Source organism: Zea mays, chromosome 5 (genome assembly GCF_902167145.1).
Source record: "Zea mays cultivar B73 chromosome 5, Zm-B73-REFERENCE-NAM-5.0, whole genome shotgun sequence".
Lineage (NCBI taxonomy): Eukaryota > Viridiplantae > Streptophyta > Magnoliopsida > Poales > Poaceae > Zea > Zea mays.
The window spans coordinates 6139502-6157696 of record NC_050100.1 but is presented as its reverse complement, the minus strand read 5'-3'; the positions used below and the strand labels follow the sequence as shown (position 1 = coordinate 6157696).

At 46.8% G+C, this 18195-nt stretch overlaps 1 protein-coding gene across 1 annotated transcript; it reads right to left on the bottom strand.

Annotated features, from left to right (window-relative positions):
* Nucleotides 1–14161: 14161 nt before the first annotated feature.
* Nucleotides 14162–17964, bottom strand: LOC100285443 (EMB2756). Its single transcript, NM_001158336.3, has 6 exons — nucleotides 17534–17964; nucleotides 16660–16862; nucleotides 16209–16385; nucleotides 15969–16124; nucleotides 15488–15764; nucleotides 14162–14835 (listed from the first exon to the last, which is right to left on the bottom strand). Exons 1-6 carry the CDS (start codon nucleotides 17850–17852, stop codon nucleotides 14597–14599), a joined length of 1371 nt encoding a protein of 456 aa, NP_001151808.1. The 5' UTR covers nucleotides 17853–17964; the 3' UTR covers nucleotides 14162–14596.
* Between the last annotated feature and the right edge of the window lie 231 nt (nucleotides 17965–18195).

The window sequence follows — 18195 nt, the reverse complement described above, 5'->3', positions numbered from 1 at the left end:
GTTAACCACTGCACCTTTTCCGCATGCCCAGCCCAGGTCTGAAAACCTTGCTCTTCCTCATTTACTTATACGTTTTTTGCAGCCAGGGCCGAATTTTTTGTATTTTAGCCCCTAAACCGAAGTAAATTTACGTTTATACCTAAAAAAATTTTAAATGCAGTTTTGGACCCTTTGCTCGGCGCCATAGGCCGTGGCGCCGAGCTAACACAGCTCGGCGCCACAGCCTATGGCGCCGAGCTCTGACGTGGCCGCAACGGCTAGTTGCGTCCAGGGCTTACCTGGCTCCGACGTGGGGGCGGCGCGGCCTCGTAGCTCGGCGCCACAGATCTTGGCGCCGAGGTACGAATGCCTATAAAAACGCCCGCGCGGCTGGCCGAGAGCAGCTCATTTCATCCCATTTCCAAACTTCGTCAAAAATTGCTGGATTCAAAGATTTGAGTTGGTTCACTTCGTAGGCCAAGGTATGATTTCGAACTGATTCGTTTTGTATATTGGGTTGTTAGTTAAATAATTTGTATACACCTATTATATTATTATTTCGAATATTAGTTTGTGTAGACTTATTATAAAGCATAATAGGTACAAGTGATAATTATAATCGTTTATTAGATGAAAGACATGTACCGAGAGGCGTTGTGGCAGAAGAGAGGTCGTCCTCGGGAGTTATATCCGGACGTATCTAGTAAGGATGCTCCTGTTCCTCCTGAACTCCCCGTGCCTAACTGTGACTGTGGCAGACTGGCTTGGGTACATCAATCACAACATCCAGACACGGCTGCTCGCTGCTACTACCTTTGTGGCACTTTGGACGTACGTAGCTTATGACTTGTCACTTAACTTTGTTCGCGTTCATTATTTTGTAGATATGTAATAGTGCATCTTTCCATTATTTTAGGGACATCAGAGGTGTTTCTTTTTCCAGTGGATCGATGGTCCTGATAAATTTGACCCTCGATATCTTCTTTTCGTTAATTGGTTGAGTGGAAGGACCAGTCATGAGCGTTTTAAGCGTTGGGTACCTCCTCCCCCGAATCCTCCACCAATGACGGATGCAGAGAAGGAGGTAGCAACAGAAAGACGGATGGACTCACCGCCTCGATGCGATTGTGGAGACCGTGCTGTCATCGACGAAGACTATGACAAGCAGTTCTGTTGTCCGAACATTGATTATGTGAGCCCATTGATACGCTAAATATATGAACTAGTTTTTATTTACAATAAATTACTAATTTTTTCTCCTGCAGCCATACGGGTGGCGTAAGTGTCGTTTCAGAGAGTGGTTGTATGGTCCTTTGTCCCATTGGCCAGAGCCAGAGGTAAAGGAAAAGAGATACATGGGGTGGGCGGCAGAAGAGGTCAAATTTGATCCAGTACTCTGCAAATGCGGTATTGAAGCTAAGTATGGATTAGTTCCTTCGGAGCTTGGTGTTGGATATTTTTGTGGACATATGGTCGATTACGATGAGGTTGGTATTTTTTTTTGCACCAGATGTAATGTTATAGCGGTACTTACTATTTTTTTGTAGGAGACGAGGAAATGCAGTTGGGAGAGTTACGACGACAAAGGAGAGGTGATGCGGACAATAGAGTCCAAGAGAATAATGGGACAGAAGATGCGTTGTGGATCTCAGCTCGTTGATTCGTACATTAACGATCGCATACGCGACATGCGTAGGGAAGCAAAATCTGCCTTTTATGATAGCCCGAAGCGTGCAGAGTATAGGAGGTTGAAGGCGGCAGATGAGAAGAGAGCACATGATGCAAGGGAATGGGAAGCGGCTCAAGCCGAGAAACAGATGTTGGATAATCTTGCTGATCGCCTCAAGGGAAGTAAGTGAGATAAATGATATTTTAATTATGTTAGTACAATTTATTTATCCTGACTTTGCTAACTTAATTTTCTCATTATATTTGCAGAGATTGGAAGCGACGTAAACTATTTGGCCGATGAGGCGCATGCGAGATATGTTCAGGATAAAATGGCAACGGTTCAGTTGATGGAGGAGGAGGACGACGACACATCTAGATTGAGTGAGCTTATCGCCCTCGCAGAGGCAGGATTACATGAAGAAGAGGAGGACGACATGTCAAGGTTGAGTGAGCTCATAGCACTAGCTGAGGCAGGATTACGTGCTCAAGAGGAAGAGGATGAGTTTCTGTCACAGGCCGCCGCAGAGGTAGAGGCAGCTTATTACAAGAAGAAGTCTGATGAGGCTGAGGATGAGCTATTCTCCCAAGCTGCAGATGAAGCAGAAGCCAATTATTACAAAAGAACTGGTGACAAGTGTGATGCAGGACAATGCAGCAAGTGGAATGAGGTTGTTGTTGAGGATTGCGCGACTGATGACTCCGAAGATGAGTTACTCATAGATTGTGATTCAGACTGAAGAATTGTAGCCTATTATGTAGTATTTACGTATCAAAAATAATTTAGAACTCTAAAGATGCGTTACTTATTGATTATTATGTTTTTTACAGTTCACAAAAAAATTTTGCAAGAGTTTCCCTTGTTTTATTAACAACCACAGTTCAAATAATCACATATTATAAGACATATAAGCATTTCAACATATAATACATCACAAAATCACATCGAATATAAAAACATCCACAGAACATAGTTCTTCATATAATGTCCACAAACAAAGTCCAAAATACAAGTTCCCAACACATAGTCTCCAGCATAAGTCCAAATCACACAGTCCATAGTTCATTTTACAACCGTCTCCAGCATAAGTCCAAATCACACAGTCCATATCACAAAAGTATTCATTTCCTCCTAGTCTTACCCTTGCCCTTGGCCCCAAGAGCGTCGGTGCCTGGAGTGTAAGGGTCTCGTGGACGCCTTCTACGTGGTGTCAGCTGTGATGCCTGAGTTGTAGGAGCATCCTGCAACTGAGACGGTCCAATCTCCACCTGACCTGCGGCGCCAGCGCCAGCGCCATCGTCGTCGTCGTCGTCGTCGTCATCGTCGTCGTCCTGGGCCACGTTCTCAAACGTGTCCCGCGTCGATCGCGACGAGCTGAGTCCTGCTGTAGATGGTCCAACTGCACAAATGGGAGGCTGAACGTCCTGCTGCATACGAGGCACAGGCAGCTGCACGTCAACGCCCGCTAGAGACCGACATCCACACCGAGCCGCTGCTCGACGAAGACGACGTGATACCCTCTGTAATCGAAATGTTAGTTACAGACATATGTTACAACATACAAATAAACAAGTTTTCTGTTAGACATTGATACTCACTGATAGTAACGATAGCGTAGTAGTATCTGAAGTTCTCTGTGAGATACGCTCGAGTTCAACAACAGATACGAGCATAGAGTTTCCCTATCACAAGTTAAGACATTAGGAAGCTCAAAACTAGACATATCTCATTGAATTGAAATCTCTAATTTAAGTAAAGAAATAGTTACCACTCTATCAAGGATTGGAGCAGCCTCAATTTGGGACCCGTGCCGAGCAGCTATGTCGAAAGCTGTGTCTTCGTCGTCTGACGATTCTTGCTCGGCGTAGTCTGTTGCTGTCCACTGTCCCTTCAACTTGCACCTAGTCACACCAGAATACCAAATCAAATACCTCCGGAAGTTGTAGTTTGTGTGCGCCTGGTCATTCTCATAGTTCAGATCCCCCTGCTGGTCCCATTCATCAATGTAATCACGATGGTGCGTCTCGAAGTCCGTGACCTTCTTCTGTCTCTGTCTGTCGAACCTGCAAAAGTTAGAACCATATATTAGCGACTAACTGATATTTCAATTATTAGTTAGAATAACAAGTGCATGTAGTAACTCACTTATGAAGTTCTATTGAAGTCGAGAATGGCTCCACCGGAAACTCCTGACGCAATCCGAACTGTCGAGCAACTCTGTGGGGCAAGTGGTACTCAACAGCATAAAAACAGATGAGGGGACACCTCATGAGGTAGAGGTTCTCGTCTATTGAGCACATGCTGCTCAACTGTATGCTGGCGAAATATGGATCAAGATACGGTTGCCAAGTCACCTGCAAAAGTTTTAGAAAGCCCATGTAAGCACGCTGGTGTCGTGTGATAAAAGTAGAAATGACATGTAAAAAGAAAAAAAGGAGACAACTCACCATCGAAGGAGTAAGTGCGTCGAGCTCGTTTGAGTACTCCACGTAAGCACGCTGGTGTCGTGCGAATGGCTCCTCGACCTGGTCCCAGCGGTAAGCAGCCGTGGGCTTAAGCCGATGTCCGGCTACCACGAACCACTCACGAGGAGGAAACTCTCTGGGTCGCCCGACGGGTATGTGTGCCCACATCCACAGCTGTAGTAGGTAGACACATCCACCTAAGCTGGCTGTCCTCGACGAACGACGACAAGCCTCGCAAAGTTGCCTGTACAGGAAGGCCAACACTGCTAAAGCCCAGCTGTAACCTCCGGTCGTATCCCAGTCAGTCAGGCAGGGCAGAAACATCCATGACGCGCTGTCGCCTGTTGCGTCTGGAAAAAGAACTGAACCAAAGAGATGGAGAATCCAAGCTCGACAATGGTATCCAACCGTCTGCTCATCTGCACCAGGTGGACACTGCCCAAAGCTCTGCCTAAGCCAGGTCAGTGGGACTCCGGTGTTGTGGCTACCTCGTAGCTCATCCGGAAGCAGTCTCCCAAGAAAGGCCTCCACCCTCTGCCTCCAACCGCCTGGAGAAACACCAGAAAGCACGATAAAATATCTCTTTGCCGTTCCTCCATTCATTAGGTTTGGGGATGTACTCGTAATGCATGCCTGGGTTTTTTGCTTTCATTGCATTGAACAATGCTGGTAACTTCTCGTAACCCTCCTCCCAATCCCCGTATATCATCTTCCATGCTCGCTGCTTTGCCCTCCATGCTTTCCCATATTTGATCCTGTAACCAAACAGCTCCGAAGTCATGGTCATAATTGACTTCACCTTCAAGTTTGGCTGACCCTTCAATATCCCCAATATCCTTTTCGCAATCAGGGTAGATGTCAACTGACGATGCTTAGAGCTCAGCTCTGTCTGGGCACAAGTGTGTGGACCTACAATTTTGGTGATCTTAAACTTTCCGGTGTCCTTCTGCCTTCGGGCACATACCCTCCAATTACATTCTGGCACCTCGCACACAACAGTGTAACGACGCTGTGCATACGAATGTCTCACCTTGAACGGCCTCTTCCGGTTCACAGAATATTCCTGTAGCCATCGTCTCAGTGTAGGCAGATCCTTGAAAAGTAAGCCAACCTTAATCTCAATGCTGTCGGCGTTATCCGGAGCCTCTAGCAGTTCATCGTCACGTCCTTCAGCATACGCACGGGTGGAATGACTTAAACTGCTAAATTCATGTACTGCAGGGTCTCGCTCCGGACACAAACGTCTTATGAGTTCAATTTCTTGCTCGGTCATTTCTTGAACCGGACGGTCATCATGAGAATCTACGGCCCGTGCAGCCTCATATGGCTCCTCCTCATCCTCAATCTGAACATCAACACTATTGGATGCCCTGCATATGTTGTCCATATTATATGACACAGGCACATCAATCTGAACATCAGCATTATTGATATGTGGAGATCCTGCATCGGGTCGGAGCAAGAAAAACCACATTAAAAAGTCTAATCAAACGAAATAATGATGGATACGAACAATGTGTCGAAGACACTTACTAGGATGATCGTCAACTGGATCCTGGGTCAATGGGATCTCTTGGGGGGGTACCACCGCATTAGAAGCCCCACAAACGCCGGGAATAGGACGAGAAATCCCATACTCGTGCGGACCCGATTGAGCATCGGGCACAACAACGACTTCTTCATGAAGCTCTACCAAAGGAGCTTCAATACGAGATGCATTTGGCATTTGTGGAGACAACCCGACTGGACCTCCGCAATGACTAACAGGTATCTTTTGAACAACCACATCCAAACATGGTGGAACCATCGTCTTCACAATTCTTAAATATATCACCCAATCATCTTCTGAGGTAATGGAGATCAACCGTCGGACAACTGTTCCATATGTAATATGGGACAACAAACCCTGAATTGATATTCTAGGGTCGTTTATGTCGCAACTAATCTCCTCACAAGCTCGAGCCAAAAGTTGGTCAAAAGTTGGTCTTTCAACGAACAACATGGTCACGATCTTCATACCATCAAAAGTAACACTCCCATAAGCATCTATCTCCACCCTTCCTCCATGGTATAGTGTTACTAGGCTGTCCATCTATTTCAAAAATGGATTACTAACTCAATAATGGCTACATACTTAAGCCTACTAACTTACTAAGTAATAAATATATATTAACTAATAACTATACAATAAATATTAAATAAACACATCAAACGAAATTACATAATCTATAAATAATGTACGAAAACTATGTATACCTGAGAACGCGTACGACTCCAGCTAACGGTGGAGAAGGTCAAGTCGGACGAACACCTACGTACAAAAAAACTTATTGTCAGTAAAAAATTTGGCAGCACCTCCCCTGTAAAGTGATGTTTATAGAACCTGCGAATAAACGACAACACGATGGTTGCCAACACAGAAAACATGTAATACCAATGCGCTAACTATTTTAATAAAATCACTACAAATTTACTAAACACTAACAATATGCTAAGCACTAACAAGAAACTAGCTAACTATTTTAATAAACACTAACAACAAAATTACTAACTATTTACTAAACAATAAACAGTTTACTAACTATTTACTAACTATTTACTAACAATTAACATTAACAACAAAATTACTAACTATTTACTAACTATTTACTAAACAATAAACAGTTTACTAACTAAGAAATTTTAAAAAAAATTACCGGCGGCAAGGGGCGGGCCGGGGCGGTGGCGAGCAGGGCGGGCGGCGGCGATTTCCGGAGCTCGGTGGCGAGCAGGGGCGCGGCGGCCGCCGGTGGCGAGCAGGGCGGGCGGGCAGGCCGGGCGGGCGGCGGGCAGGGCTGGCTGGCGGCGGCGGAGCTCGGAGCTCGGAGCTGGGCGCCCTCGCCGGAGCTGGGCGGGCGGGCACGCCGGGCGGGCGGCGCCGGAGCTGGGCAGGCGGCGGCGGCGATTTCAGGCCGGGCGGGCGCGGTAGAAGTGAAATGAAACAGAGAGCGCAAGCAAGGAGAAAGGTGGCCTGCGGTTATTTCCTAGCTCGGCGCCAAGATCTGTGGCGCCGAGCTAGGTGCCACGCAGGCTGCCAGGTCACGATGCTCGGCGCCACAGCCTGTGGCGCCGAGCTGTGTTACCTCGGCGCCACAGGCTGTGGCGCCGAGCTAAGGGTCCAAAACTGCATTTAAAATTTTTTTAGGTCTAAACGTGAATTTACTTCTGTTTAAGGGCTAAAATACAAAAAATTCGGCAGCCAGGGAAACTAAGCTGGGGAAAGGGAAACCTTTCGAACCAACCTGGTAAGCTGTGCCCTAATCAGCCTTTTTTTTCCCTATCCCTTCCCAGTGATACAGTAACAGTTTCTGGTCCGTGTGAGACACCACACACACGAGCCATGTGGTTGGCGTGAGGTTTTGGGAGTATACTAGTACCTCCAGCTCTTAATGGAGCCAAAACCTTGTGTCACCGAACTGACAAAGCATCAGAAAAGCTTATCAAAACTAGCACGTTCCCTACCGAACCTGCGGAAAGAGAATTTGAGCATACAAGTAGGTAGCAGCAGTTGGTGAACGAGCGAGCGAGTGGCGACTTCGCTATCCCGTTTCGAGACGCTGTTGCTTAATCTTGGTGGTTGATGCTGGTGGCAGTGGACAGCGTACTCTGGACTTTGGACTGGAGTTGTTAATGGTGCAGGCAGGCTTGTAGATCCATATGCCTGACACACCAGCGCTCGGAGCCTCTGCACTGCCTCCCCCTCCCCCTCATGCAGATAAGCTTGTTTTATGAAGATAGGCATGAATGTCCTTTGCTGCTTTGGTTGGTGACAATGGTTCCGTTCCTGAGCAATAAGACACTCGATGATGCATCACAAGATTCGAAAACAAAAACATTCTCGGAAGATAAATACTGGCGAGTAGTACAAACTGGCATTTGTTGTCTCAAATGTGGACGTGTACGAGACAGCATGACCTTTTAATAAATACTACTCCCCTTAGTCTCAAAATATAGCTCGTTTTAGACTAAGGTCCCGTTTGGTTACATTGGTCATAGAACTAAAGTTTAGTCCAGACACTAAAATTTAGTCTCTACCCTGTTTGGTTCTAGGGACTAAACAGATTCTAAATACATTAAATGCAAAACATAAAGATCAAAATACATTTTTCTTGTTTCACACCAGTTTTCTAGACAATAGTAATTAGAGTAAATGTTGCCATTTAGTTCCTTTTAGCATCCATATGAGGGACTAGAGACTAAAACTAATTAGTCTCTACTTTAGTCATTTCATTTGGCAAAATAGAGACTAAACGGAACTAAAAACTAGAGACTAAAGATTAGTCTCTCTAACCAAACGGGCCTAATTATACATTTATTAATTAATTTATGAATATAGTTTGTATATATACTTAAATATAGATGGATAAAAGAAGGCTGTAAAGAAGTATATTTTAGTAATTTAGTGGTTATTTTCAGATGTACTCACTGGTTAAGATTCTGGAGACTGCTACAAAAGGAGGAATCGCAACAACAAATCCTCGTTGCTTCGCACGTTTTGGAAGTGGTGGCGATGGAAGTCTTCGCAAACCATGGATGACGCTCAAATACAAGAATTGAGTATGGCTAGTGTTAGTCATAGTCTTATAATTTAGTTCCTTTGAGCTAGTATCACTATTCATGCAACAGTGCTTAATTGTAATAATCGACTTGTATTGGCTGTACGCATTATCATGCTAAAGCCGGAACTCTTGTTTCCATTATCAAAAAAAAAAGTATATTTTAGTACGTACCGAGTACTTCACAGACTTCAGTAAATAAAGGTGCATTCTGATGGCAGGGTTCGGTACTTCGGTGGAATGCCTGCGTTATAAACAACGCTAGGAGGACTAGTAAAACCCCCACTATACATGAGAAAAACAGAGCAAGCAAACACGCCATTTGGCTCATAGAGTGATCCCATCTGCAAGACTGCAACTTCCCCTCTTGCCACAGTAGCTCTCCTACTACCAAATGGGTCATTAGCACGAAACACAGAAAAAAAATGTTACTATACTAGCTTGTAGATCTGTAGACCCTCTCTCTACCCAAAGAGGTCACCACACACACAATGACACAAGCAGCGAAGCAGGGGCCGAAAAGAATGGAAGAAAAAGATGAGCCTCAAAAGCGTCGAAAGCGCTGAGGAGGGAGGGATGGTGGGTAAAGGAGGAGGCCGGGCAGCCGGCCGTGCATGGCTGCCTGCCCCTGTCCCGTTCTCTCTCGTCCGCGTCCGCGCGTCCTAGTCGGAGGAGTCCCCCTATGCCAATGCCAATGCCAATGCCAATGCCATCCTGCCTCGCCGTCGCCACGCCACCCATCAAAAGCAGGGCAGGCGGCGCTTGTCCGCTGCTGCGGGGAGGCGCGCGCTTGTCACGGGGAATTTCTGCTTCTCCGTGTCCGTGGCGCCGAGCCGTTGTTGCGCGAGGCGTGCGTGCGGCTGGGTTCGACGGCGTCGGGGACCGACCTCTGGGGAGGCGTGGCGTGGGTTGCTCAGCCAGGTCTGTGCTGTGGCTGTGGTTGTGGCCGTGCAGTGCAGATGGGAAAGTGGCCAGCGGAAACGGCGAAAAGGCTGGGCCTTTCTGGTGAACGCGTGGCTGTGTGGACTGTCGGCGTATCAGCGTATGCAGCAGAGGTGTTACTAATCGGCGTATGACAAAAAGCAAAACTAAAACCACATCTTTTTTTAATAGACGTACGTACGAAGGTGTTACTAATCCTAACCCTAATCAGATTGGGAGACACGACAGACATGCTGGTAGTCTGCGACAGAGGTCGGAATCATCTTGATTCCCGGTGTCAAACGTCACATATACGGAGGACACTGCATGGATCGTCTTGCAGACCCGGAACGGGAATGACGCGCATATGTGGCCTGCCGTGTGCGGGTGCGGGTGCGGCTGTGGCCAGGCAGACTGCAGGCTGCAGAGATAGGGAGATCGCCCAGCAGAAGCAGACAATACAGGCAGCAGCGTCCGATCCTTCCCATCAAATCAAATCTATCCATCCGTCCGTCGCCAACCCCAAGGCAACGCGCTGGCTTAGGCTGAGTACAGTGTGTTACAAAATATTACATATGTGACCAATCCAAGGGGTGCGACAGTTTTCCCCAAAGGACACACCCTTTGAGATACCTCTTTCACTTGTATATAAGTGTAATGATCTGTGAAATACAAACATTGATTATCTTTCTCTCTCTTTGTTCACCACTGAGTACTACAACTTTGAACACGTTATCAGCACGTATAGGTAATCATCCTGAGAGATGTAGAGCTTATAGAGATAGGCATGTCAAATGCTGCCTCAAGCACGGTCTCTGGGCTACTAAACTCTATAAAAGAATTTAGCGCAGCCAATGCTTAGGACTCTATCTCTCTATGCTCTTAATCCAAAATAATGTAATTTTATTTTGCATGTAGCCCATTCAGTTTCGACTTATTAATGTGCCATGTTTTCCATGCAAACATAAAAGAATGCAAAAACAAAAGCAAGTCGAAAATATGTAAATTATAAATGTAAAAACAAAGATAATTCACAAATTAAAGTCTGCTAGATTTATAATAAAACAGACAAGTATGTACAATACACAGTACAATTTGCAGTCTAAATATCGAATTTAGACACACGAACACAAGTTAGAACTGAAATTACATATAAAACAGAGTCTTATACTGAAATTCAGAATTTAAAAATAGTAAAATAGACTATTCTGGATCCTGGAAAAACAGGCCAGGCAGCCTGCCAGATGCGCCCCATTTTGGCCTGGTCGCACAACATGGGTGCAAAAAGGGAGGGGGCGTATGGGCCTAGACGGCGGCCTCAGAAGGAGCGGCAGTTAGGGTTAGGAAACCCTAACCGGCCACTACCTTCACAAGCGGCGGCGGCCAGCACCTGGCGGCGGTGGGCGCGGCCTCTGTCCTCGGCCTCCTCTGGCGGTTGTACGGGCAGCACAGGCGCGAGGCCACTCGGCCCCTCGGTGCAGGTCGGCACGCACCCGCAGCGGCATGGCGTCCCGGCTACGCAGGCGGCCTGGGCACAACTCTCTGACGACGCGGGCGCAGCCATCCTAGCGTGCGCGGGCACGGCTGTGGGTGCAGCCCCGGCGTCCCACGGCGTGGACACGGGGCGTGGTCGGTGGAGCCCCGGTACAGCGCGGTCGCGCACCCGGCTCAGGCCATCCCGGCCCAAATGGCGCGGTGGCGGATGGGGGGCTTGGGCTCCCTGGTGGCGCAGGCGCGGGATCGGCTCGGCTCGGGCGGATCGGCTCCTGCCTCGACGCGGGGGATCCGACCACGGCGGCGCGCGGGCTCGCGGCACACGCTCGGCCACGGGGGAGCCCGGTGCGGCCCTGTCGGTGCATGGGCAACTCATATCACATGTAAGAGTTCTTGAATTTTACTTTGATAGTTAGTCGAGTATGGGTAGTGGAGACCTAAGCATTGGCTGCGGTTTGTTCATCCATGAACTTATCAGCCCAGAGACCATGCTTTTAGGCAGCAAGTTTCTTGCCCACTACTAGGAGATCTACCTCATTAATTTGAGGATTATCTATACAATACTCACTAATATTCAAAGTATTTATTCGATTGTAAGGTTTGGAACCTTCAGGCAAGCCAGGCTAGACGTTGCGGTCATGCTGGCAACTCAAAGAATTCTTTTAATTGAGTTCTACTTAATTAAATGGTGAATTCTTGCAAAATATGTTACATATATTCAACTTGGGATTATTCAACACATGATGGAGATCTAGGATTTGGCTGCAATAAGTTCTTGGAATATATTTACCGTGAGACCAAGCTTTTAGACAGCAAAATGTTATTTGCCCATCAGTAAGAGGTCTACATCATATGGGAATGATGATTACAAGCATATTTTCTTTTGGAGTTCGTGTGAGATTATTCTCATTATCCAAAAGCATTGTGTACTCCTTATTTTTCCCACAGGGTTTTTGAGGAGATAAGATCTTGGAAGAACAGCTGATAGATCATCAAATAAAGTTGGATTGATCAAGGGGGAATGTTACAAAATATTACATATGTGACCAATCCAAGGGGTGCGACAGTTTTCCCCAAGGGACACACCCTTTGAGATACACCACTTTCACTTGTATATAAGTGTAATGATCTGTGAAATACAAACATTGATTGTCTTTCTCTCTCTTTGTTCACCACTGAGTACTACAACTTTGAACACAGTGCACAACCTCCCTCTCGCCCCTGCCACGTCAGCTCTCACCTCTGCTGCTCCAGTGCACAGGCTGCAGCAGACTACAACCTCAGGCTATAGCCACATCTGCTTTTCTATTTCAGAATTAAGTAATTCACGCGAATTTATTTCAACACTCAGAAAACACACAACATAATATTTTTTATTGAATTAAAAATTACAAATTGCGTAATAATTAAAATAAAATTACATGATGATTTAAAAATACATAATAATTAATAGAAAATTACATAAATCTAATGATTATTACACGTGAAGTAATCAGATCGCGACACGTGGACCAGTCAGATCGCGTCACGTCGCTCTCGCCCGCGCTCTCGCCCCGCCAGTGCCTCGCCTCGCTCTCGCCTCCCTCTCGCCCGCCTCTCGCCCGGGCGGGCGCTCCAGCGCGGGCGAGAGCGAGGCGATACCGCCCGCTCTCACCGGGCGCGAGCGCCGTCGCCCGGCGACCCTCTCTCGCCCGCCTCTCGCCCACGCGCGGGCGGTAGCGGCTCTCTCTCGCCCGCGCTACCGCCCGCGTTGCCACCAGCCTTAGGCTATCCACAACCGTTACCTCTAAATTTCTCCTCCTTATTTTTTCATCTCCCGCAGCGGTTCCCCCTAAATACTCCCCTAAACCCCACTACAACTATAAAATATCATTTTCTATATCAACTATCATTTTTTATCTACTAACAATTACTCGTGGACTCACAACACAGTGTTTAGGGTGATGAACAGTGACACGCTAGATTTGAGGGAGAGAGAAAGGGGCCGACGCGTAGGGGGCGCTGTAGGGGCACCGCTGCAGCCGTGGAGTGCGCCCTACAGGCCGCATGCAAGGGGAGGGGGCTGGGTAGGGTCTGGGTTGCGGTTAATCTTAGGGGGTGTTTGGTTCTGTCGACTAAAGTTTAGCAAGGGTCAAATCAAGCGTTTGACTTTAAAGTAGGAGTATGAAATATAGACCCAACCAACTGTACTAGATTCGTCTCACTTTTTAATTTTAGCTGCCCGTTTGTCTAGGCCTGCGAGCGAGCCCTGCCGCGCTCGCGTTCTTTATTCCGAGGTCAAAAGAAAAGGCGAATGCGAATCCGATGTGCGCGCTTGCATACACTGCTGCTTGCGTAGCATAGCAAGCAAACTAGCAAATAAAGCATCCGCTCACCACACCCAGCGTGCAGTGTAGTGTAGCGTGAGACTGTGAGTAGTGTAGTGTAGTGAAAGTGAGCGTAGTGGAAGTGCAGTACGTAGTCAAGTGAGGCTACTGACTGTCCACCAGCTGACCAATCTATTGTAATGTTCTCTGATTATTGCCTCTTGGTCCGTCAGACACACACAACTCAGACTTTTGAGATGCGCGCGGTCTTGCAGGTGCTACAACGGATCGATTCAGGTCAACGATGCCAATGCCATCGTACTATATGTATCTCACGGAGCTCGCCGGATTTGTTGCTGAACATTCTTCAACTATAATAAGCTAACAATATCGTATGCTCCAGTACTCTTGTAGTAGAATGCAGCCAACAGCCAGGAGGAGAGAGCAATATTATCCATCGGACGCAGAAAACCACAGCGAGAGCGAGCGTTTGACAGGAAAGCTCCGACCCCGGCCGGCACAGCTACCAACACAACACAAGCACCGCACATGCATGCTTTCATAAACTGTAACTGTAGTCATCCACCACCGGTGATACTATACTACGTCCTCTATCAGAATCAAGAACAGCAGGAGCAGAACATGTCTCGCGCACCGTACTGGCCGGCCGGGAATCACGTCCGCGTGTCGCGCCTCCCGATACTAAGCTGCTCTGCAAGCGTCAGGATTAACCATTGAATTTCCAGGCCTCTGGCAGTAATGTGTGCTTTCTAAAGGCTGGGTTTTACCTCTGTAAACAAAAAAAAAAAAAACTGGGAGAAGATATCTTTCATTTTCATGAGGAACGGGGAAGGGTAACCACAGCTGCACAGGCCATCTTCGCCTGCAGCAACGTCGACAGCGCCATTGTCGTCAGCTAGTAAGTACATCCTTCGTTACCGGGATAAATCATTCCTACCCCTACGTTGCACCCCTTCGGTGACTACTACTCTGCGTCTCCGACTGTAATTTCACTACGTCAAGACTCAAGACCCTCCCCTACACGACGGTTTGATTCTTACTTATGAACTACTACTGGATGGAAGGAAGAAGACTACTACCACTAAATTACTAATCAGGCAGGTTGACCTTCTCTAGCCCAGACGAAGGCCCAATTCCACAAGGGGCTCACGTCGTGTCCTTGACGAGCGGCTTCACCTTGCGCTTGTGCCCGAAGCTGTTCACCAGGTCCTTGCGCGCGCAAACCGGGAACAGGTGAACGCCGGGCGGCCTCAGGCGCCTCAGGACGTAGGGAAAGCTCAGCTGATCCCGGGACGTGAACCTGACCACCTCGTTGAACCAGGCGCACATGAAGAGGTTGGTCAGCGGCGCGTGGTTCCTCACGATCACTGAAGCTTCTGCGAGAGCTGTAAAAAAAAAGGCCAAAAAGAAATTGCATTGCTATTAACAGGCGGTCGACGACCACCACTGGAAAAGGATGTGCATGATATGAAACCATCAATTATGAAGCGAAGCATTATGTTCGTTTCACTTCTGCAGTGGTTCCCGTTCTACCAATCCCACAATTGTGGGGGCTTCTGGTGGAATGCGTGTATCACTGTTTCAGGGGCAGAAAAGGAGCTTGCTTTTATGCTAAACGCGTGCAACTGGCCCAACTTTATTACTTGTGCCTTTTGTACAGCTACAGCTGAGCAGCTGTACCGCACATTTTTTCTTTCTCATGAAGACCAAACATGGTTGCACAAAGTGTTCGATGTTATTCTCTTTATTACTAAAGTGCTTTTGAGATTCAGCATCCCAAGTTCCTGCCCACAGGAGTAAACTGTTAATGCTATCATGGTTCTTCCAGGGACTACTTAAAGTGAAAAACTGATGAAATCAGGTTCGAGTGGTGCTTCACAAGAAATCAGACAAGAAGTAATGTCGACATGTAAACCACGGAGCCAAACAAGTCAAGAAACATAACGCATACCAAAGCATAAATGAACGTGAACTAAAAGGAGACAATAAAAGTGTAAGATGCAAACACCAGTATGCATGTTGAGATTAGAAATGAACCTTTCTTTCCATTGAATCTTTTCTCATCAGGGATGCCATCTCGTCGGTACTGATCCAACTGCACTTCAACTTCCTCTGGAGTTGCTTTGTGTTTCTTAACAATTGCTTTCGCCTCATCGTACAGGCTACTCCGAGCTCCGTGTTCCGATAACGCTAGAGAAGAGTTTGAGCGCCACAAAAGGGCTTCAAGGACTCCCAATGGGTCTCTCCGGAACTGAGATTTTGAATCCACCCAAATTGAGTACCGCGCCATTGGGAAGAGGCGATGGCTTATCAGCTGAAAAGGAACATTCACCAAAAACGGAGTCAGTAATTAAAAACTGATAATAGTATGCAGCAGTATAGAAACACTGATACTAATATATGTGCTATTTTTCTCTTGTTCGGGAATACCAGAGGGCAAAGACTAAAACAGAACATCAGTACACTGCATTCTGTTTTCTCTACAACAAAAGACACAATGAAAATTTCCAACTTCTACCTTAGGAATTTTCCCATTCAACCGTTGATCTGAGAAAGGAAGATCGCTAACAAGAATGATCCGCCATAGGCCAATCACGAGGTCTTCACTGATCGTGTGTCCTTCCTCCTCTTGAGCTGCACGGGTGACTTCATCCCAGAAAGCTACATAGCAAACCTATAAAAAAATCCCAAGCATATGTCAACAAACAGGGAAAAACAACTGAAGATAATAGCCTCCAATACAAGAGTGACAAGATACCTTTCTGATGGAATTTTCGGTCATCCCTATAGGCTGATGAAGGTCGTCACCTCCACCAAATGCACAAGTTGCAACAACTACTTCACAGGATCTCATATATTCTCTGTCAACATCAGAAACTCTGAACCCTCCATTTTCATTATAAAAGCCACAGTGCACTGTCACACTTTTCTTCATCTGTAACATTCAGTCACAATGTCATAGGAATTGCATGCATTAAAAGTTTAAAACAATATAATTAAACATACATTGTAAAAATGTGATTCTACTTTGTGGGTGGTTGCCAAATGGGAACACGGAGATACATGCCACCTTCTATCTAAAGATTGTAAACTGGAACCAATTACATATCATGGTTCCGTACTTTCAACAGATTGAAGTTTCTGAGTAACTAGAACATCTGAGGCGATATCCAAAGACTCACTGAAATGTAAATGCTCAAAAAGTTAACCTTGAAGCTTTCTTCTCGTTCAGTGAGTGTCTGGTATCCTGTGAACAAGTTGAACCGGGAATTCTCTGTATGTGGTGGTGTATCATTGACGATATGGGGCAGACTTGATCTGTACAGAACTTCCTTCATCGACAAATTTGTTTCAGGAATTTCTGGAAGTTCCAAATTTTGAAGCTTCTCAGGATCAAGAAACTTCAGGCATGCTGTAAGTGCAACAATGCTTTAATTATAAGCAGAGTACATGTCTTAGTTATTGTATCGTGAGATTCTACAAGTGCAAAAAAAGGAATGCTACATAAAAGGAAACAGAACTTTGTTATAACCATAAGAAACCAGAATGATCAGTAAAATATGTGAGCTAAAAGTACTAAACAAAGAACACTTTAGCTTCAGTTTTTGCTCGTCCAGGTCGAAACAGTACAGTATTGTAAGTCCCTCTCCAGATTACTTTAGCCAACCAGCATTATTAACAGCTGTTCTCGGTTTTATACATAACCTGGTGCGGAAACAAATCTGAGATTGTTTGTGCCCAACTCATCACTGTAGCAACATTAGATTTGCAGATCGCAGGTGGATATTACACAATAAAGACTAGGAGTAACAAATCAGATAATATCAACCACACCACCAAGACCTCAACGTCAACATATATAAAACTAATAATGGAATTAAGCAGGTCTACATTTGTACCCTAATAAAAAAATCATTTTACTAGTTTACTGTAAACAAACAGACAACTGAACGAACTGAGCACAGCATTATAATACAGTCACAGTACGCATTCACGAATTAAAAGTACCAAACAAATAATTATACTAAGACGCGGCTCTATCGACAGGAATTATGAGGGTTTAAGGATCGAGTGTGGGCTTACACTTCCTGGCGCCATCGGCGGCGCGGGCGTTGCGGGAGAGGCGGCTGATGTCCGCGAAGGACGGCGGAGGCAGTGTGGAGGAGCGGGAAGGCGTGAGGCGGTAGGACTCGTAGAGGAGGAGGCACACGGCGAGGGCGGCGAGGAGGAGCGGCACGCCCAGCCGCGCGGCGCGGAAGAGGATGCGGCGGCGGCGCGCCGAAGCGGATGCGGGGCCGCGGGAGCGCTTGCGGCGGACGCGGACGCGCACCTTGCCGGTGGCCTCGTCGTCGTCGGAGACGGAGATGGAGATGCCATGGATCAGCGACGACGAGGACGGCATGGCAGGGGCCCGAAGCTGCGGGGAGAGGAGTGGGCACGGCACGGAGGGCGTGGGGTCAGGGGGGGAGGGACTGTTGCTCTTCACTGGTGTCCAAAGTGCTCTGTGTTGGGATGGGCTGCGTCATTCCGGATGGTATGCTTTTGGGTTGAGTTGGGCTGGGCTGGGCTGCGTCATTCCGTAATCCGGATGGTATGCTTTGGTCTACGCGGTGTTTTTCTGTGTTTTTTCTCTGTTGGCACATCATGAGCAGTTTTTTTTTGTCCTGTGTTTTGTGTGTAGTATAAAACCAGAAGTGCTAGAAACGAGCAGATCATGATTCACCGGCTTCCATTCTTCATCTAAA

Bases quoted from the DNA above. Each gene is read 5' to 3' on its own strand.
- LOC100285443 (NM_001158336.3), bottom strand. From the start codon at position 17,852: ATGCCGTCCTCGTCGTCGCTGATCCATGGCATCTCCATCTCCGTCTCC. The intron at 16,863-17,533 runs GTAAGCCCACAC...TTGCACTTACAG, and splicing joins CGCCGATGGCGCCAGGAAGT to CATGCCTGAAGTTTCTTGAT. The intron at 16,386-16,659 runs GTTAACTTTTTG...TGAATGTTACAG, and splicing joins AACGAGAAGAAAGCTTCAAG to ATGAAGAAAAGTGTGACAGT.